At 33.4% G+C, this 22,368-nt stretch overlaps 2 protein-coding genes across 6 annotated transcripts; one reads left to right on the top strand and one right to left on the bottom strand.

Moving 5' to 3' along the window:
- The first annotated feature begins 12,726 nt into the window (after nucleotides 1-12,726).
- Nucleotides 12,727-15,984, top strand: LOC113717285 (large ribosomal RNA subunit accumulation protein YCED homolog 2, chloroplastic). The gene is made up of 7 exons (XM_027242058.2): nucleotides 12,727-12,927; nucleotides 13,406-13,585; nucleotides 14,433-14,522; nucleotides 14,978-15,070; nucleotides 15,142-15,222; nucleotides 15,340-15,385; nucleotides 15,599-15,984. Exons 1-7 carry the CDS (start codon nucleotides 12,820-12,822, stop codon nucleotides 15,676-15,678), a joined length of 678 nt encoding a protein of 225 aa, XP_027097859.1. The 5' UTR covers nucleotides 12,727-12,819; the 3' UTR covers nucleotides 15,679-15,984.
- A 378-nt stretch (nucleotides 15,985-16,362) lies between these two features.
- On the bottom strand, nucleotides 16,363-20,763 carry LOC113717284 (uncharacterized). 5 transcript variants are annotated; one of them, XM_027242057.2, is made up of 5 exons: nucleotides 20,435-20,763; nucleotides 17,648-20,286; nucleotides 17,231-17,350; nucleotides 16,882-16,951; nucleotides 16,363-16,780 (listed from the first exon to the last, which is right to left on the bottom strand). In XM_027242057.2, the coding sequence occupies exon 2, from the start codon at nucleotides 20,133-20,135 to the stop codon at nucleotides 17,907-17,909; it is 2,229 nt and encodes a 742-aa protein (XP_027097858.1). In that variant the 5' UTR covers nucleotides 20,136-20,286; nucleotides 20,435-20,763; the 3' UTR covers nucleotides 16,363-16,780; nucleotides 16,882-16,951; nucleotides 17,231-17,350; nucleotides 17,648-17,906. The 5 variants fall into 5 exon arrangements, with proteins under 5 accessions (XP_027097858.1, XP_071926953.1, XP_027097857.1 ...); XM_072070852.1 differs by having other exon boundaries at nucleotides 16,882-17,043; nucleotides 17,648-20,763; XM_027242056.2 differs by having other exon boundaries at nucleotides 16,923-17,043; nucleotides 17,648-20,763.
- Nucleotides 20,764-22,368: the final 1,605 nt, after the last annotated feature.

The following is a 22,368-nucleotide window of genomic DNA, read 5'->3' as shown; positions in this document are numbered from 1 at the left end:
TCTAAAGCTTTGAGAGCTACAATGAAACTACTCAAAAGTTTAGAGGCTGCAATGCAATTTATGTTACGATATTGCTTGATAAAAAGGCCATTGGGCCATTTATATTAATTTCTTTTGGCCAGAATTCCCTAAACCCAGTCAAAAGTCCAAGAAAATATTCAGGCCAGCCTATCTTTTTTCGCTAATTCAACCCAACCAAAATACATGGGTTTTATCCTTCAAATCCATGTCAAACCCAATCAAAAAATAACTAAGGCCCACTATCTAAACTCCAGCCAAATAACATTATCCAAATTCTTAAATCCTTTACTAAACCCAACAAGAAAATGAATCTTTCCAAAAATTATTAAACCCTAAATACATCTTAAAACCTAGAAATAATCTGCCTAAAAACATGCTTAAAATATGAAAAAAAAGAATAATACTCAAAAGGGATGAAATTGATAAAATATGAAATTGATTCACATTTTCCAGATTTTGGGCCATATTAGAATTATATAAAAATTGGGGGCCAAAATGAAAATTCAAAAATATTCATGCATGCTGGTTCGAAGCATTCGATGCTATGGGAGTTTAGAAACCCAGGTAGCATCATTCATCAAAACATCGCATCGGATGATTTCAAAGCACACCATGTTCCATTAACACCAAATCTAAACACCGAATCTAAACATCTGAACATGATATTATGGGACAAAATCGGGGCTAACAACATGTGAAAAGGGAGGAAAAAGTCACAGATTAGGAGGAAAAGATAAGAAAATAAGATCAGATGGGACATCAAAATTTTGACATGTCCAGAGACGGTTTGAGCCAACATGAATGGAAGAAGGTAAAAAAACAAAAAAAGATTACCATTACTGCTTATGAGGCCGAATCAAGCCCGAAAAATCTCAGGCAGGACCTGCAAATTCCAGACAAAAAAAAAAATTTTGCCTACTGTGCAGGAGCTCAAGAACTGTGAATGCTGCAGATTTGAGCTTTGGTTTGAAGATGTTGTGATGATTTTCTTCAAAAACCTTCAACACAAAATTTCCTCCCTAGAAAACATAGATTATCCAGAGAAAAAGATCTTCCCAAAATAATCTTTGATGAGTTCGGAATGTGGTGGAGAAAGGGGCTGAACCACTAACCCTGGCTCATGTTTTTTAACCAAAATTTTCTGCATTTTTTTTTTTTTTTCCGTTTTCCCCTTTTCTCTCGTTTTTCTTGTCCGCCACCTCCCCTTTTTAATCTCTCCCTCTCTTGCTGTGTTTTTAGGCTTTTATATGGAACCAAAACCTCCCTCAACCCTAGTATCAAAGGTGCAGATGAAATGGGTTTTTTGTGGTATTTTTTCTATAATATTCTTGAGGATTTCTACTAGCATGAGTTGGCATTGTACAAGGGGGCTTAGAGGGAAAGAAAAAAGGCAAAAAAAAGAGCAAAAATAGGATGAAATGGCCGCTGCAATATTCTTGTACCGTTTTTCTGGTTTTGTGGCTGAAACAAATGAGGAGGACAGTATGTGTGAGTTGCACGCTCGCGTGAAATTTTTTTATTTTTTATTTGGAAAACTGCATTCTTCATTTTCTTTTTTCGCTTCTTTTCTTTTTAGTTTTTCCTACAAAAATAAAAATAAAAATAAAAATGATTGTATAAACAATGATATAATAAAAATTTACAAAATTTTTGGAAAAAATTTGGTGTCTATAGTTATTAACTCTATCTCTCATTTTGTTTTTTAATAATCCACAATAGGATTAGGTTTCGTTTGAAATTGCTACCATGTTGACAACATGCATATCCATATTAATCCTAACCTCAAATTGTTTTTTTCTTTTAATGCATTTTAAGTCTAATGTAAATGATTTTTGTTGTCCATTACTTGTGTCTATATATATATATAGATATATATACACACACAACATATTGAAATTTTGTTTTTGTGATATGCATGTTGTATTGTTTGTATGCTATAGGATATGAGTACACGTATTTGAATACGGACTAAAATATTTATATGCATGAGAAATACTAATCATACCATACAAAAATAACTAATGTTCAATGCAAATACTACATGTATACAATTTTAAAATGTTTTTATAATCACAAAAGATGACAAAAAAGTATGCAAAGAAATTATAAAAAAGATTGTGGAAGTAAATTTGTAAAATGGTAGTTACTAAAGACTTCTAATTTGTCATAAGGTTTTGTGTAAATATGACAAGTGGAAAATCATTAAAAAAAAAAAGAAAAACTCTAGAAGGGAAACTGTGGGGAATTATGGAACTTATGTTAGAATATGGGTACTTATCTAATGACACGAATTTTGTCACGATGGCATTTCGTGTAAATACAAAAGGTGTCAAGCGGTGGAGAATTATAGATGACGTGTATTTCTAAAGTGCTCCAGATTACATTAGAAATACGGAGAAGTGGATGCTTACTCCAATGTTGAGATAATCATTTAACTTAAGAATGGAGCCATCATTTTACTGTAAGTTTAAAAGAAAGTGTTTTAATACAACATATCATTGTAGAGATTTGTAAGTATGACGAGTCTTGTCCAAAAAAACATAGAGGGAAATAAAGGCAAAATCCTTTAATACAAGATTTTATTAAGAATAGAGTGAAAAACAGTTGCAAATTAATTCAAGGAAAGCACTTGAATATATAACTATTATTGAAAATTTTTCCATTTATATCAAATCCTAAGAGCATATAAAAACAAAGAATGATGTGATAGGAGAACACACTTTATTGTTAGATCTCATATCCCAAGCTCCAATTTCAGTGCCTAACGCATTCGCAAGACAAAATAATCTAGGCCAAAACCACCAAGAGCAACCCAAACTGCATTGGTTCCTGGAAATGGAATCTAAGTTCTATCTCCACTACAGATGGTTCCAAATCCATAAAACAAAAAAAAAAAAGAAGGAAAAAGACAGAAAAACCCGAATGCATCTTAATATCCTACTGTGTAGCAGACATAATAACATTCCCCTTATTCATCCCTTTTCCAGCCTTTTCTCTAATATCTGCAAACCATAACAAGCAGTAGAAAAATGGGAGGGGCTAGTAGTAATAATAACAAGGAAAGAGAGGGGTTTGAAAATAGACATTATTGGTGTTGGTGGTCTGCATTGTGGTGGAGTTGGTGGAAGTCGAATGCAGTTCTGTATGTCCATCCTATGTCATATGAATCATCCAGTTTAAGTGAAAGAAGTTATAGTCATTTCCAATGGAGGTGTGTATAATTTTCTGAACTTTAAGGGGAGCTGAGTGAATTTGTTTCAGTACAGGTTTTCAACTAAAAACTGCACGTTTTAGTTCTTCATTCATGGCGTTTACTGCATTTTTTTCTCTTGAAGTTGAACTATTCTTTTTAAGTATATCAATAGGACAGAATGTTAGTATATTTGTTTAGTCCTAAACTTTAGGAACAACTATGGTCATCCTCCCAAAAGCTGGGGACAAAAACTGTAATTAGTCCTTCAAATTTAATATCCTTGCTTTGCCTCGCATCTATATCTATACTGTATACTATTCATCAGTTCATATCTTCCAGAACGTTTTCAATAATCTGACATGTATCATTTTTCAAGATTTTGGAATTGTTTATTCTTTAGTAAGTTCGATGAATGTTAATTTAATGCTTTTCGATTAGTTTAGTTCAAATGTTTAAATTCGACATGAAAAATTTTATTAAACTAAATTGTTTAAAAAGCCTACATAATAAAATTTTTTACTTTAACGTTTTCTATTGGTAAATAAATCTTAGTAAAACTAACTTATCAATAAGCCTCTCTAAGTAAAATTTTCTACTTTAATGTTGACAAATAGCATATATTGTCATTTACCAAATATCTTTGTACATAGGATATTATAAATTTAAGGGTTAAAAACAAAAAAGCCCCCTATGGTATGCCTAATACACAGAAAAGCCCCCCGTAGTTTCAAAACATACAAAACGACACATCATGTTTTGAACTAAATTGTAAACTAATAGACTTCGTTAAACTTAATGGAATCCGATAAATTTAACGGAAAAATTAACAGAATCCGGTAAATTTAACAGTAAATTTAACGGAATCCAGTAAGTTTAATGGCCGAGACCATCATTTTCGTTAAATTTAACGAATTCTGTTAGTTTACAATTTAGTTCAAAATATAAGGTGTCGTTTTGTATGTTTTAAAATCACAGGGGGCTTTTCTGTGTATTAGATATACCACATGGGGCTTTTTTGTTTTTATCCCTAAATTTAAAAAGTAGTTTAACAAACTAATAAGTATCAATGCGTAACCGCTTAGATGAAAGTGGTATTTTGTTTCCCTCAGCCATGTATACAAATAAAGAATTTTTCTGATTGTCTTATTATAAAAGGTTGAGCAATGATACAAGACTTTTAAATTATACAAAAATATTCAGTTTGACTATTCCAAAAATATTGTCTACATCTTGTCTTTCATGTAAAATCAATATCTTTTTAGATTAATTCCAACTCTACAAAGATTAATTAGTGGGAAAAATGCTTACACATTTTAAACATTAGTATTTGCATATTTGTTTCAAAATCTCTAACTACATCTCCTTAAAATTACATTTCCTTACAAGGATTTTAGATGATTTTTTATTATACTATTTAAATAATTTTTTCTAAAGTTTTAAATTGATTTTAGACATTTTTTATTCCCTTACATTGCACAGGACATAAAGTTAATTATTCACTAGTCAAGAACTTCTAGAAGCTTTCCTTGCAAATTTGCTATAAGTTAAAATTTTTAGATCTCTCTAAAAATATAGTATATACTATATCACTTATTTCTTTAACTTACAAAAATTTTACAACATCCACTTTGGTCTCAAAGTTCAAAGAATTCTATTGAATTAGTACCACTTTAAAATTCAAAAAACAAGTAAAAGTCTATTCAAAATTTTTTATCCTAAAATATTATGCTGACCACACTAAGCCTTTATCTTTACAAATTATACAAACTTCTACCAAATTCTACCAGATTTTTGACAACTTCCAAATTTAGCAAACAAATAATATTCACTAAATTACATATAGTTAAAAAGATTTTACATAGTATTGTATAATTATAGCATTGTAAAAATATTTTATTTCTAAATTTAAATTATTTTTATCAATTTGTAGTACTCGTGCATAGCATGGGATATAAAGCTACTTAGGTCCTATATTTTAGTTTTGCCTTTTGTTTCTTCAATTTTTTGTTTGTTGACTAACAACCACACGATCGCCACATGCGGCCTTGTTTGGATTGTATTTTCCATAATTTTCTATGAAAAAATTACTGTAGCGATTTGATGTATGTGAAAGAAAAAGGTAATAGAGAAATGTGATTACGGAAAACGACTCAATTTTCCGACAGAAAATGACAATCCAAACATGGTCGCGTTAAAATCCATCAATTTTCCTAGTGTGGTTGAAAATCAAAATACTAGGTCCTATATCTATTTTGTCCAAAAATTTAGGAACCACTATGGCCCTTCCACCAAATGTTGAGAACAAAATTGCAATTCTCCCTTGATATTTATTATTCTTACTTTACCCTATAAAGAATAATACACTAGTGTTGCCTCACAATATTGCACAAGGTTAGGCTATAATGTTTTTTCCCCTATCCGTCTTGCCACCTCTAGCTAGACTGTATCAGTCCGACCATGACAAATGCTTTAGCAGCAAAAGTCGGCCAAAAAAAAAAAGGAAAACATCTTGGAAAATAAAGAAGAAAAATGAAAAAAGGAGGCGTACGACGCAAGATTAATTTGACGTTGCAAAGGATCTTTTGTTATAACTTTTCAAGTTACACTTTTATTATATTATCTATCTAAATGACACGTATAGTAATAAATAACAATTCAAATTTTAAAATATCTCTTTTCATACACTTATCACTTTCAATTGCGGTGAAACAAAGTATTACATGAAAAAATGTAACTAAAGAACTCAAGTCAAAACCAGTGGATAGTAGATAACACTCGAATCCATTTTAATGCTATTCCTCAAAAGCATGGGCTTAGAAGGTTTTGTGATCCGAGATATGGGCTGCATAGGGGTTGCTTATGGGTCATGTTTCAAGTTTCAAGTTGTTCGAGTTTTTATTAGTAGCTTAGTAGTTTGTTTTCAATAATTCTAATTCATTTGGTAGGAATAAACTTGATCCAAGATTTCATGTTGAGTTGGATCCTAATTAGTTGTCAAGTCCGTTGGTTAATTGGATCATTTTGTTAGTTATTTCCTTGTGTAATAATTGGCCAGCAATAAACTTCTTAACTGGGCTGTGAGTTAGTTGGTTTTGATTTTATATCTTGTAAGGCTATAAATATAGCCCTTGCAACGTTTTTTAGAGAAAAGTAATAAAATTTCGAACGAGTTGTTCTCCTTTGTGGAGTTTCTTGATGGAAGTTGAGTTTCTTCTTGAACTATATCAAGTATTTAGTTTAGATACTTATGGTGTTCAAAGTAAGATGATTACATCATTTTTTTCTTTCAAACCAATAACCAATCCACTAGGTTTCTAGAGACGGGTTCTCTTTAGATCTAACAAGATAGTTATTGTTCCATAACCTAATCAAGATAGATTCTTCCACTGCTTGATCAACTTGGTTCTTCAAGACAGGTTCTTGCTGAGTCGAGTTCGCATCAGTTGGTATCAGAGTTTCAGCTCTTGATCTAGGATAATATTCTTTTTCTTTTTCTTGTTTTCCTATTTATTTTTCTACCAAAAACCTAGCAGCCTTTTGATTTAAAAATACAAAAAAAAATTTGATTCTTGTTTTCTTGATTTTATCGCTTGAGTCTAACCTATTCCCTTGATTGATCGAGATTTGAATTTATTGGTGTGATTAAATTCTTGCAAACAGATTATTCAAGGGTTTGACTCCCACTAAATTTATTTCAAGTGAAGTCACAATCCTGCATTGAGTAGTAAAAAAAAAATCGTTATTATTCACTGTCACTATTCATCATTACCGTTCATTGTCACTGTTCACCGTTACTGTTTATGTATTGTTCATCATGTTTACTGTTCATCTAAAAAAAAATCCAGATTGTATTTTCGTGTTTGCTTCTTCGTTTTTGGTATCCATCCGTGGTTAAGTGGTAGAAGAGTCACTTGGGTTTCGTTTCCTTGTCATGTATTGAGTTTAGTTTCTACCGAATCTTTGCGCGATAAATTCTGGTTGTTTCTTCATGTTTCTTGAGTTTTAAGGTGTCAATTTGTGTGTTTTAATCTCACATTTCAGTACCAAAAAAAAAAATTCTGTTCGAGTCTTGAATTGTGAAGAAATCCGCGAACACCTAGGGTTTCTATCACAAGTTGTGATTGCTGGATTTGTGTGGTTATATCATACCTTGTTCTTGAATTTCTTGGATCAAATTCTGGTTTTTTCTTGAAGTTCCAGATTGTGTAAACATCAATCTTGAAGTTCTTGAAGACCAAATCTTGGTTCTTGAATCACTTGAAACCATCGCTAGAAATTTGGAAATCTTGAACACTTTCTTGGCCTGTTTTTGGGAAATCTTGGGAACCTTATTGTGTTTCTTGAATTCTTGAGCTACATTCTACAAATCTTGAGTATCTTGCTGCAATAATTTAGATTTTTCTTGGAAACCTTGAACGACATCTTCATCGGGTTTAGTAAGAAAAGTGCAACCCTAGCTTCCATTGAACCCTAGTTTTGGTTGCTGCATTTAAAAAAAAAGGGAAAAAAAAAAAGAAACTGTTAGCCATGAACTTGGGGTCTGGAACAACCCTAGAAAAGTGTCAAGTGTGAAATTGCAAGAATTTATGTCGGCTGGAATAAAGAAAGCAAGACAGCCGCACCCTACTTTCCAAATTTCATTCGGATTCTAGTTCCAGCTGGAGCTGTAAACAAATTAAATCGAATCGAGTATCTCATGTTTGAACTCTGTTCGTTAAGCGATTCGAACAACGTTCGTGTTCGTTCGTTAATTTTCGAACTCCAAACAAGTGTTCGTGTTCAACTCGTTAAGCAAAGTTCGTATTCGAGTTCGAATTCGTGTTCGGCTCGTTTAACATAAACGAGCCTTTCGCTAACATGTTCGAAATGCTCGAATCCAAATTATTTTAAGCCTTAACTATGCCATGCAAATCATTAATCATTCTAAAAAATAATTAAAGCAACTAAGTGACTAAATTCTATTATTCATTAACTATATAACTAACATTAACATAAAAACAACAAATAAAACAAAGCAATTTGCCCTCCAAACGTAAAAGTCCAGCCATAAAATTAACCCTAAAATTTGTCAAATGATAATTATGTCCATGTTCGCGAACGTTCGTTAAAACTCGCGAACATACTCGTGTTCGCAAACGTTCGTTTAGCATGTTCGTGAACGTTCGTTAAAACTCTCAAACATGCTTGTGTTCATTCGATTATTGATCGAACAAAAAAATTTGTTCGAATTCGATTCGTTTAAGGTTTCGAATGAGTCTTTCACGGACACGAACGAGTCGAAACGAACCGAGCTATCGAACAGCTCGGTTCATTTAACAGCTCTAGACTTCCAGCTTACCAATTTTGTTTTTGCTGCCCTAATGCCAATTGGAAACAGCTATTTGAAGGGTTTAAACATCGTTTCATTGGAAAAAGAGGTTAGTTTCCAAATTTCATTCATTGTTCCAGCTTGTTTCCTAATCCTATAGCCACAAATCCAAGCTGTCGGGTAGAGCTTTCTTGACCTTCTTGAGTCGTTTGCTGTTGTTTCCTATTTTTATAGTTGCTTTTCTTATTTCAATTCCATAATATTTTCAGTACTTTTTAGAGTCTTAGGGGTCAGTTTTTGAGTCAAAATTCGTCCAAGTCAATTGTGTCTTACTCCTACAAAAACAATTGCTACAATCCTAGTTGATTTCAGTTGCTAAGTTGTTCGACACTTGAAGGAGCTCTAATTTCTTCAAGGAGTTGAACGAGAAACCTTAATAATTGAATCGGTGAGATCATTAGAGAGATTCAATTGAGTGGAAACAAAAGTGTTAAGTGCATATGTGTGATGGAGCGATTGAGGAAAACTTTTCTCTACTAACTCTTTTGTAGGTCGCATCAACATGTCAAAGGAAGGTGTAGCTTCTACTTCTGATCCTACGCTTCTTATAGAGGCCATGATAAGTCAATTGTACAAAATGATGAAAGTGGAGTATATATGCTGTTCATTAGTTCTTTCACCAATTTTTTTTCAAGATTTGAGAACAAATCTTTTTCAAAAGAAGGGAAATGATGCGAGATATGGGCTGCATATGGGTTGCTTATGGGCCATGTTTCAAGTTTCAAGTTGTTCGAGTTTTTATTAGTAGTTTAGTAGTTTATTTTTAATATTTCTAATTAATTTGGTAGGAATAAATTCGGTCCAAGATCTCATGTTGAGTTGGATCCGAATTAGTTGTCAAGTCCGTTGGTTAATTGGGTCATTTTGTTAGTTATTTCCTTGTGTAATAATTGGCCAGCAATAAGTTTATTAATTGGGCCGTGAGTTAGCTGATTTAGGTTTTATGTCTTATAAGGCTATAAATATAGTCCTTGCAGCGTTTTTTTAGAGAAAACTAATAAAATTTCGAGTGAGTTGTTCTCTTTTATGGAGTTCCTTGATGGAACTTGAGTTTCTTTTCGAATTGTATTAAGTATTTAGTTTGGATACTTGTGGTGTTCAAGTGGTGTTCAAGGCACAATAACTATTTTGTTCTTTCAAACCAATAACCAGTCCACTAGATTTCTAGAGACAGGTTTTCTTTAGGTCTAACAAGGTAGTTATTGTTCCATAACCTGATCAAGATCGATTCTTCCACTACCTGATCAACTTGGTTCTTCAAGACAGGTTTTTGCTGGGTTGAGTTCTTATTATTTTGTTGCCCAATCTTTGCAAGTCCTTTCATGCCAGTCCAAAAGCATTGATTTATAAGGTCTATCTAACTAGGGATGCAAATGAGTTGGGTCGAATTTTAGTCTAATCAAGTCGAGTTTCAATTTAATTTTATCAAACTCTCCCAGTGTAAAGCTCAAGCTTAAAAAAAAATTAATTATTTTATTTTGGGATAATTTCACAAACCTCCCCTGAGGTTTATGACAATTTCATTCAGCTCCCCTCAAGTTTTACAAATTACACTAATCTACAATAATGACCTTCACTTAATAAATAATTCATAGTATAATGAAATGAAATTAAAAAAAGAAAAAGAAAAAGAAACTCGACCTCTTCGATTATCCTAGTTACAAGTGACGATTCCCTCTCATTTGCTATCACTTTGTTTTCATCCGTCAACCCCTTTCTTATATAACTCATTCTCAAATTACTACCAACCATTGCTATAACTGAAGCCAATCACACCACAAGTGATCCCTCAAACTCTACTATATATTCTTGTTCCTTCTTTCTTCCCTTTGAAATTGCCAAATCACAAGTTTAGTTGAGGGATTAGATTTGATGGTTGAAGTAAAATCCGAGTTTATGGTCAAGCTAAAAAGAGATGAAGAGGCATACAATAATAATGGAACAAATAATGCAATCATTGACCAAAAAAGAAAGAGGGTCTGAAATTGGTAAATTTGCTAATTTGTCTATCATCTATCCAAAAACCCTTTTAAAATGTTAATAAATACATTTATATTTCTTTTTATGCTTGGCAATTGTTGGTTGTGATTTCGTTATGGGGATAGAGTTCCTTCTTTGTATTTAAGATGTTGACATGTTTGGAGATTTGATGGTAGGTTAGATTATTTTGTTTTGAGAAGGTGTGGGTATTGAGTTTGAAGTTTCGGGTGTGATTAGTTATAAATAGAATTTTGATGTTTGGCAAAATGAATTTCTTGAAGATCTCTATGGCTATAATGATGTCTTTCCTTCTCTTAAACTTGATTAATCCTATCCCTACTTAAATCTCCCCTAAGGATTTTTTTCAAAACCATAATGTGACTCATGTAGTAGGAGTTGAACCACTTATATGGAACCAAACCATGGCATCCTATGTTGAAAATTATGCAAAGATAAGGGCAGTTGACTATGAGTTTGACTATTTCATGGAACCATATGATGAGAATATTTTTGAAGGATGAAACGAATCCTCAGAATTGAATGTATGCTTTGGGAGAAGCAATTTTATGACTGTGATGATGGAATTGTTTGGGTTTAGAATTTGAAATTAGACTATTTGTTAGGCTAATTTTTTAGTATAGTAGGTTTGGCTGAAATATGAAAGAAAGCAATTGGCAAAATAATTTTTGTTTTATTCTTGTACAAAAAGGGTAGTTTAAGATTTTTGAGAAAAAATCCTTTTGGGTATATTGCTATATAAACAATAAAAGCAAGGGAGGTAGTGTAATTTTATAAATTTGAGGGGAGCTCTTTGCAATTATCAGTAACCTCAGGGGAGGTTTCTGAAATTATCCTTTTTACTTTTAAAAAATAAATAAAATAATAATTTTTCCTAATAAATAATAAAATATTAGAAATATATATGTAATTTTACTATTAAAAAAATATATATATTTATATATATATATATAATCGAACCGATTTATGAGCTAATGAGTTGAGTATCTTTGAGATCGAGTTTGAGCTCGACTCGAGATCGATGTTGACCGAACTCGAGTCGAGCTTGCACTCAGTTATTTGCGAGCGGATTAATTTATTTGCAGCCCCATATCTGACATCCGATTTGATTCAAACTTATTTACACGTAAAAAGGTTATATCACTATGCCTCCCGGAACTAGGGGTAACTACAACTTGCCCTCTTGAAATTAAGCAATATGAATAATGCCCTTGTTGAAGACCCATTAAATTTTAACATATAACATAGTAAACCAAAAAAATAAAAAGTGAATTAATGACAAAATGGCCCATTTTCTTGTAATGTACAGGCAAAAAAAAAAAAAAAAAAATTGCCCCTCAGGTGCTTGATGGCGAATAGAGATAATGAAAATGGAAAATGAATTGATTCAATAAGAGAAAGCAACGAAAATCTAGGACGTAACAACACCTATAAAATTTTTCACACTCTCAAAACCACAAAAGGCTGCTATTTTAAATTGTCCTTGAGGAACACAATAATGTCGCCCTTTTTTCCATTCTCCGCATTTTCTATTGAGCTGCTCGTGTTGCGAAAAATGTTGTAATGCTTCTCAACTGGCTGGAGATCTTTCGGTAATAGCAGTGTTTCTATTGTAAGTTTTTTTTTTTTTTTCCTTTTTCTCACAGACTTTTCGCTACTTTAAGAGAGTCAGAGAAATTGCCCATTGCAGCCGTTTGTTACAAATAATTTGAGGGGCAAAAGTAAAATAGAAGTTTTTTCATGCAGTTTTAGGCTATTAAAAAATGCAATTACCTTTGAATTCAATGGGATGCAATTTATATATTGTTTTAATTCAGGGGGCAAAGTGTTGTTAATCCCACACAATAGAGTTGTTTGGATTTTTTTAGTAAATCTTATATATAATGACAGTATATACATTATTATGATCGAATACATAATATATATACAAAATTTGAATTTTAAATTTTAATTAAGATTGGATGTCATACATTTAAAATTGATAATATATATAATGTCAGTGCGTAGAATATTTAAACCTTTCTTTTTTCGATAAATTATACAAGTAGCTAGACCTTAGATACCACTTGCAACAAGTGTTGAACTCCATACCATAAAATATCTCATGTAGCAATAGTGGAATTTCATGCCATAAAATATCTTATTGACACCCAAAGGCCATCATGCCTTTGCGGATAAGGCTAATCATTGAGGTAAGGAAAAGAAGAGGAGAGAAACAAATTGCATTCCATTCAGCAAAATGAACACTATTCCTAACCAACATTTTGCACAAGCCAATTCCATCCTCTTGTCTCCTCGGGCCAGCTCCAAGATTAGAGCTTCTCAAAGGAGAAATGATTTCTCACTGGTAATATATTATCTTCTTCGTTTGTTACAATCAAATTCAACGTTCATTTCTTTAGCACTTCCTCTTTCCAAGGCAATACTGCATTTGCTGCATGGATTTCTTCATACTCTAATCTTGATATATATATTTCGTTTGTTGTGGTATGTTATCAAGAATGTGTTAGAAACTTTCTATAAACATGTCTTCGAAGAATTGCTGTATTATCAAGTTCTGTAAATAGAATTACAGAAGTACTGAATAGAGGAGGTCCCTGCAGGTTTTACAGATTTTGGATTCAGCACCCCCACTTCTCCCTCTCAACTTCTTAAATCCCACCTAAAAGAACCAAGAAAAAAAAAGTACAAATTAAGTTGTATTTGCATGTTGAATCCCACCTAAAAGAACCAAAAAAAAAGAAGTACAAATTAAGTTGTATTTGCATGTTGGCTGCACTAATTTCGTTTTTTTTTTTTTTTCCCTGATATACAAATACTAAAAGATAACGAATAGAAGTCAAAAGGCTCCACGGGCATTGATCAAAATATCAACAGCAGATGGGAGATGGCAAAATAATTGGAATCTAGACTACAATTTGTCACTCCAAGAGCTTCAACTTCAGGATTTAGCTGAAGATGGGCATACAGAAAATGAGGTTTCCATCAGCCTTTGCATTCACAAGGTCCTTCACTCCTTTAATGATTCTCTCAATGTTAATCATTCCTTATCTTGCCTATGTAGATTTAATACATGTGATATCTTGGTTTTTTCTGAGAATATAACTATTTTTGCTGAAAAATTATTTACTATCGATTGGTAAATGACATATGACTAGACTTTAAATTATGCAAAGAAATTTAGTAAGTGACATTGAAGATTTGGAGACACAAGTAGTAAGTAATGCCGAGTAATGCATAATTGGGAAGACGATAGTAAAATCCTCAAAGAAGCAAATAATTAAGGAGCCTGAAAGCTCCAGCACTTTCAAGTACTCCAGCCCATTTAGGCTCGGCTAGGTTCTCGAGCTTGTGTGCGAGTCGAGTTCGAGTTCAAGTTCTATCAATATGATTTTTGAGTCAAGTTCGAACTTGACATTTATTACTTGTTCAAGTTCAACCTCAAGTTCAAATAGTTTAACTATAATTCGCGCTCAAATTCGAGTATAACGCAATTCAAGTTTGACTCGACTCGAATGCACCCCTTTATTATAGATATGGATGAGAAATTAATTCAAAACAAAATAAATTAACTCGAGAATGATATTGAAACAATGAATCACATAGCATTTTTGTATTCACATCATTCAAAACTCATTCTCAAGTCTCCGTTACAAGGTTAAATAAATTAACTAATTTTTGTGGTTATTCATCATGGAAATTAAGTAAAAGTCATGACTAGCTTGATCTAAATATTCAAGAACTCTAGGAAAAACTGCAGCATCATTTTTTTTTTCTTACGTTTAGTAATTTTTCTTATAACTGGCAACAATTAATATGGTCTGTTGTTAAGCTAACTTATTTTTCTTTCAGCACACCGGATTTGGACTCTCAGTGGATGGAAGGATCACAACATCCTTTACCAGGAAATGCAGCAATTGTTCCTCATCATTTTGCAGAGAGGTACTTATTCATTAAAGTGTCTGTTCTTTATGCAGAAATTTATTGACAAGAATTAGAAATTAATAAACAAAGTTTTTATGCTTAGTTTCCATGAGATTAAAATCCCAATGGATTCTGAAAATCCCTCGAAATATATGTTATCTGCTAATGTAACAAAAGAATACTAGGGTTATTATTCTGTTCTATGCTTGTCATTTTTTTGGTTTTCATCTTTTTCTAATAGTCAGCATGATTGGATAACAATTATTTGGTCAAAAATCATTTGCTTGCGTTACAAACACATTTTTCAGCACGTCTTTTGGTCTTTTTAATTACCCTTTTCATCTTATATACATCATATCATTAAAAAATACTATAGTAATTATTTCAAATAATATTTCAAGCAGTCTTCTATCCAAACACGTTAAGTATTTTGATAGCGATAATTGTTTATATTTTTCCTTGTTTGTTTTTAGGTTGTTACAAACTTCAGAGTCTGGATTCTGCCATCAGGCAGGAAAAAAAACTTAGCTGAAGAACTTCCTGAAATCGGAGGTGACGATCCATCGGTAAGTCCCAAACCCTCATGAATTTGTTCTCTATGTAACAGAGAAAAGATCTCAAAATTCTGCTTTTGCAGGTAATTTATGTGAAACCCGGATGTGAAGCAGACCTTGATTCCCTTGTACAAGACTCAATTCGGCTTGCCGCCTCAGTAAAAGTACAATAATTATTAAGAATTTTTATTACTAGCACTATATAAAGTGAACTAATTAATTTTGGGATGCTTAATTTCTGGAATAAATAAATTAATCTCGTTGATTTTTATCTACGGCAGGAGACTTGTTCGGAGGCCTGCGAAAATAGCGAACCGAAATTGCACCGTAAGAATTTAATTTCCCAAAGTTTGAAAGAATTAAATTTATAAGTATAATCCAAGAGTTAAGCTATTTGTTTCCTTGTCTCACAAGGAAATTCGAGTTTTACGGTCCCTTTTCTTCTTATCTAATTCCTCTTTCTTTTCTTCGCCCGTCGTTGAAAATATTTTGAAAAGAATAGTTGAACATAACTTGGATGTGCAAATCTTAATTTTGCAGATATGGGTGTTCAAAATGCTGCTTCTGTTGATAGGAGGTGGTCAAGATTGCTGGAGCTGAAAAAGAAAGCATACATTTAGGGTTTATCATCTCATGGCAAAATGAAGTGTACTTAAAAGAAAGGGTTTAAGGTCATGAAACAGTTTGTTGTATACTAAAAGTGTTTTCTTGAAGTTGTATGTATAGCTAGTTATTAGCTCTAATCAGCTAGTTACTATTGCTTTTCATTCTAGAAAGAAATTGCAATGTTTTGGATTTGTATAGTGAGAAATTAAGGAAACAAAAAAAAGAAAAGAAAAAGGGAGAGGAGATGAGATGAGAATACACTTTTTTGGAATAGCGGATTATCATTCTTTTGCATTCTTGAAGAGATAAAACTTTTGCCATTTCACATCTTTTAAGCTTCTATTGTTAAGCATTTGACAGGGCTAATAAGTTATGATTAATTCTTGAAAGGAAATCTTGCTCTTAACCTTATGGAAATTGTAGGTAGTAAAGGTTTCTCAGGATAAAGATTTTATGAATGTTAGTATGTTGCTAAATTTAGATATTGGTCAATGAATATGTAAAACCCAAAAACAAAAAACAAAAAACAAAAAAGAAAGAAACAGAAAGGGAAGAAAAATCCTAGACAAGAAGAAAAATAAAATCAATAAAAAGCCAAGAAGAAGAAAAGAAAACGGTGAAAATCCAGAAAGAAAGGTCAAGAAACACCCCAAAAATCTGTTTCAAAATGAAAACCAAGGAAAAGAAAAGGAGCTCAATAGGGCCAAAGCTAAACCTGTTTCATTGACAAATCTGTTGGGGACATGGCCGCCCTATGATTGGCCAGCCTTTCTCCATATCATCTATAGGCACATTTCTCTTCTCCTAGTTGAAGTCATACAACTCAATAATCAGTTCCAGCACAAAAACAGAAAGGAAACATCCCTGAAACAGGAAATCCCAGCAACTACCTGCCAAGTCTACTTGTTCCATTGATTAACATCATATACTGGATGTTGATTTCGAAATAATGCATCATATGGCCACAACAAACAAAAGTGCAAGTACTGGGGATTACATCATATACAGAAATACAAAAAAGTTTGATTACTCAATAATTTGGGTCATGGTATGGCTGAAGAGTTACTAAGCAATTTGACAGCAAATGATCGATTAACTGCACTTCTGTGTCATCACCTATATAGTGACATGAAAAATGTAGTTCAAAAGTTAGTAATTGATAGCAACGAAGAAGAAAACACATCCAGAACACCATGGAGAAAAGAACAAAGGAATACCGAAGATATATTCGGGCACATTATACATGAATAAGACATACTTATGCAGCCATCGTTGCACAGAAGCTTCCTGCACGGGATTTGAACAGAAACCATGTTCAGTAATGGGCAACTACATGATGGAGAGAGCGTACTTGATTAACATATGCTGCTGAAACCACTCTATTGATCATAGATCATAGAAATTTTAAAAGTGCCAAATCAGTTTCCAAGCCAGAATTATTTTTGAGCGTGGGAATAAATAAGTAGCATTTGCATAAGATAGCAAGTACTAGTAGTATACTTATTTTTTGCCAGAAATCAGTGGGGTTACAGATAAATGTTTGAAAAATGCATAGCTACAACATACACTTGTTTTTGGCCAGATGGGGGACGCATGCCCCCACAGGGAATAGTGTAGATCTGCCCTTGGTTCCAATGCACCTGAAAATGTTATTGATAGTTTGATCCCATCATAGCAGAGTTCAACCTGAAAAATAACAAAGTTTGAAAAACATAAAGCATGAAATTTAGGTATTCATTCTCCAAAAACCAATTGCACAAAGAGAACATGCTAAAGTAAATGCAATACAAAAAAAAAGTGATCTTTCAGGGAAATTTCCAGCAGGATAATTGGAGACAGAAAAGAAGACCACATTACCATGAAATATTTCCTTAGGACAGACAACATGCTAAAATAAATTGCGTAAGTACTAAAGAAGGTACATGATTCTTCAGGGACTTTTTCAGCAGGAGAAATGCAGAGCATGAAAAGAGGATGGATTACCATGAAATATTTCATTAGGACATTGGTCAACGTGAACAAGTTTAATAGGATGACACTGTCCATGACAGTTATCTGAAGCCTTAATAGTCTTCTGCAAGTCAAGTTCACTAGAGAAAGCAAGATCCTTGCTCAACCATAATAGGAGCTTTAGTCCATCTCCATTTCTTTGATCATTATTGTTTTTTACTCAGATGATATAAAACTTTGTCAGCACTTTGAAAAAACTTCTGGGAAAGTACTCCTAAGGTTCAAATGAAAACTAATGGCAGTCAGATGAAATGCACCCGCGTTCAACAAACTGTAGCATAAGCTTATCTGCCTCATCTGTTTTTCCTTCTAACAACAATCTCTTGCTCACTTTCTCACATAACTTGAGATCAGGTATAAGATTCCGCTTGAACATTTGGCAAGCCACTTTATAAGATGACAAAGAATCCCCTTTCTTCAAGTAACTCTCCAGAAGGATGTTGCAAGTACGGGCATCAATATTTGAAGCAGTCCTTAGGATATTCCCCAAGAGCTTATAAGCCTGATCAAGGTTTCCAAAGCTACAAAGTTTTTCAATAACCTGATTATACACGGTTTTGCACTTCTGCCTTTTTAGCATTTTCTCTAATAACTTCAACAATTCATCCACCCTACCATGCTGACAGAACCTGTGGATGATTGCACGGTATGTTACTGGAGTAGGAAGCAGGCCCCTATGAAGCATTTTCTTTGCAAGTTCAATTGCCTCATCTATCCTACCATTCCTTCCCAGTGCGTCAATTACAGTAGTGTATGTTATTGCATCTGGGTGTTTGTTATTCAGGTACATGTCATCAAGGACTGAGAGAGCAGCACCCAAATCATCCTTCTGACAGAATCCATGAATTACAGTAGAAAAATTTACCACATTAACAGCACATCCTTTGTGGAGACAGTCCTCCATGAATTTCTTGGCTTCATTGGTTTTGCCTGCTTGGAAAAGAGACTGAATCAACATATTAATTTCAACTGGATTTGGCAAAAAGCCCTTTCTTATCATTTCCCTAACCACATCACAGGCCTCCAACAACTTCCCTTCCCTACGGAACCCATGCATCAGGACACCATATGTAACTGCATTGGGCGTCCACCATTCCTCCTCACTCATGTTCATCATCTCTTTGGCTTCTGATGACTTTCCATTTTTGCAAAGCCCATGTAACAACGCTGTGTATGATACTGTATTCGGCTTAAAACCATGTCTATGCATCTGTTGGAGCAACTTTTTGGCTTGGTCAATCTCTCCTACTTGACAAAATCCATTCACAACAGCAGTGTAAGTCACCACATCAGGGTCGCACCCCTTTGCAAACATTTCATTTAGAAGTTCTTTTGCCTTGTCCATCCTCCCATCTTGGGAGAAAGAATTAATAACTGCACTATATCCAAATTTATCAATATGGAATCCTTTTTCTTCTGCTTCCCCGAGAAATTTCAATGCATCATCTGCATGTCCATGCTTGGAAAGCATATAAATAAGGGTCCTATAAGTTACTTGATCTGGAACCAATTTGCTATCCTTCCACATCTTCTCCATCAAACCGTTTGCTTCATCAACCCTCTTCTCTTTGCATAGATGTGCCATTACAGTACAGTAACTAACTTTATCAGGGGAACAACCTTGAGACGGCATTTCAGCAATCAGCTGTAATGCTCGTTCAAGTCGATGCATATCACAGTAACCCTTAATTAAACAATTATATGTAACAACATTTGGTGTAATCCCAACAACTTGCATTCTTTTCAAAAATATCAAAGCCTTTTCCATTTTCTTCCCCTTCACCAGAACATAAATTGCAGTGTTACAGATAGACAAATCAGGTTCAATCCCTGCTTTCTGCATCACATTCAATATCTGCATTGCTTTCCTCAAATGTCCTGCTCGACTGAATGAAACCATAACATAGCCAAAAGCCTCTGTCCGCCTCTCAATCTTCCTCTTCCTCATAAGACTCAGAATCCTCTTAGCCCCCTGACACAACTTGGTCTTACTAAGAACTTCCAGCATTCCATAATAAACAATCGGGTGATGCCGATATCGCCATTGCCTATCAGCCCAGTAGAAGAACTGCAAAGCAGCACGTTCATCAGACTGACACTTTAGCACAGCACAAACTTGCAGTGGCTTCAAACTTCTCAACAACGTCCTCAACTGCCTCTCTAATCTCGGACTCCATTCTGACCTACGTTCAATTAACCTACATACTTCTTTCACTAGAGGATGTCTTAATTCATCTTCCACATCATCCATAACTCTCCTCGAAAGATCTTCCTTCTGACTTCTATTTCCAGTATACGAATCCAAAATCCGAAAATTATCCACCCCATCACCATCAACATCATTTTCCGCATCGTCGTCCGAACCCTCAACCTCAAACTCATCAAATCGACAACTTCTTTCTCCATTCTCCTCTGCATTTAAGCTACTCTTCCCGAACCCACAACCCTCTTTCCAGCCCATTTCTTGAACTCTAGAATACCCATTCCTAGTACCATGAATATCACCTTCTCTGACATATTTCCCAGAATCTTTCTCAGGGTTCAAATGTAGATCAAGATTAGTGCTTTCTGATGAATAAAATGCAGCAACTCCACAATTTCCAAAAGGGTTTCTGGAAACAAAATCTCTGCCATTACAACTTGGTCTATTACAAAAAATTACACCATAACTACTATGATATTCTCGCAAACGAAACTTCAAATTTCTACAGAAATTGAAGCGCATTTTCTTTCAATAAACTCGAGCTCAATGGACCATACCTATATGAGAATAAAAACTGAAAATTTGGGTACTTGCTTCCTGATAGAACACAATCAATTGAGTTGAATTGACCTGGATACACCAGAGAGCTTCGATTTGCTGCAGGAGTCCTTTTCCAATTGACAATATATTGTCCTTATTTATCCTTTTTTCGATAACGATTTTGACAATAATTATTGTCGCTAATTAGCCGTTTGGCTAGCACGGGATTGCCTAACTAGAACTGGAATCGGAATTGTAAGCCCGGATTTGGAATGGTTCCTTGGCTCTGTTTGGTTTGGACTTTGGGTAAATGACTTGAAAAGCATTTTTGCAATACATGTATACAAGCGTTTCAACCACTTTCTGATTTTTTTTTAGAACGATCTTTTTATTTCACATATATCAAATTAAAAAAAATTTCGTAAAGAATAATATATTGCTATATCAATCTGTTAAATTAATAACTTTTTTATTTAAAAAAAGAAGTCACAATTACTTGTGTTCCATGTTTTGACAATTATTAAATAGGTAATAAAAATGTTGTTGATAATAATAGATTTTTTTTGTATACATTTTTAGCACACTTCAATAATAGCTTCTAACTTTATTATCACTATTTTCCCTTTGTTATAGGTGTTTGTATTTATTAACACTAACTTGAGGTAGATTTTACAGAGTACTTTTAAATAAATCAATAAGTCTATCTTATATGCTTTCTCTCCTTTCGGTGTCCAACAAATATATATTTTACATATTTAAATTTTTGTTTTAGCCATACAAATTGCCATAACTCATACTCATGTGAAAAATCAAACTAGAAACTCCAATGTTATTGGTAGGGTTGATTTTTTGTGCTTGATGAGTGATTATTATTTGGTTTTAGATGTTGTACACTTGTACTTACTAATTGTATCAACTTGATAATAGCTTGTAGCAACAAAGGTTAGAGGATGTAAAATTATAGTCTCCAAGTATATGTAGACGAGGATTCGAAAATCATTTCAAGTAGTAGAAAAAAGAACTAATTCTATAATGATTAAATATTTAGTCTTCATTTGCTCTGAAAAAAAAATATAAAACTGCACCAAAAATTTTTACGTTTTCTGTGAATTCATTTTTCAATCATTTTTTACCTCACATGCACAAATTGATACAGTATATTTTTCTATAAAAATTCCAAAAGATAGCAATCCAGATTGAAGCAAACACATTTATTTTTGGTATTTAATTTGCTTGATTAAACATTCGTCTTCATTTGGTCAGAAAAAATAAAATATAATATAATAACAAATGCACTTATTTTTGGTATTTATTTCCTTGAATTTTTAACAAAAGCAACTATGTTCTGCAATCGACTACATTTCACGCAAATCAGAACAAGTGTTTCACTTCATTTTTAGTACTATAAGACCAAAAATTCAGAAACATAAACATTATCAAACAGCCCCTTACTTGGTTCAAGTCATAAAGCAGGTAAACGAGGAATCATTATTGATTCTGTAGAATAAAAATAAAAAAAAAATACAAAAAAAAACAGCCCTTCATTCCCCCTCTATTATGCTTTTTTTTTTTTTTTTACTTTTGTAAATATTTTCTCTCAAGTCCTATTTTTTTTTTTTTTCGACACAGGAATGTCCGGATCAATTCTTACGGGGTCCGACTAATCCCCTGCGGCCCGGGCTCGGCGCCCCAACCCAGCCCGAACACGTTAAGTACGCGGAGGAATCCAGCGGAACGGAGACTCGAACTTATGACCTCAAGGTTCACTGTTGTGAGGCGCTGCCGCTGGACCATTCACACGGGGGCCTTCTCTCAAGTCCTAGGTTGTGTCTTTATTTATAGAAATAAAGTATAATTCAAGAGGCATGATCTACCACTAATAACTTGCATAGATAACATTGCTAGAGAGATTAAGTAATTTTTGTGGATGAAACATTCACTGTCAAGTATG

This window comes from Coffea arabica, chromosome 11c (genome assembly GCF_036785885.1).
Source record: "Coffea arabica cultivar ET-39 chromosome 11c, Coffea Arabica ET-39 HiFi, whole genome shotgun sequence".
In the NCBI taxonomy this organism is placed as follows: Eukaryota; Viridiplantae; Streptophyta; class Magnoliopsida; order Gentianales; family Rubiaceae; genus Coffea; species Coffea arabica.
The sequence above is the reverse complement of the archived record's forward strand: the minus strand, read 5'-3'. Positions and strand labels throughout refer to the sequence as shown.

Bases quoted from the DNA above. Each gene is read 5' to 3' on its own strand.
- LOC113717285 (XM_027242058.2), top strand. From the start codon at position 12,820: ATGAACACTATTCCTAACCAACATTTTGCACAAGCCAATTCCATCCTC. The intron at 15,223-15,339 runs GTACAATAATTA...TATCTACGGCAG, and splicing joins GGCTTGCCGCCTCAGTAAAA to GAGACTTGTTCGGAGGCCTG. The intron at 15,386-15,598 runs GTAAGAATTTAA...TTAATTTTGCAG, and splicing joins TAGCGAACCGAAATTGCACC to ATATGGGTGTTCAAAATGCT.
- LOC113717284 (XM_072070852.1), bottom strand. From the start codon at position 20,399: ATGCGCTTCAATTTCTGTAGAAATTTGAAGTTTCGTTTGCGAGAATAT.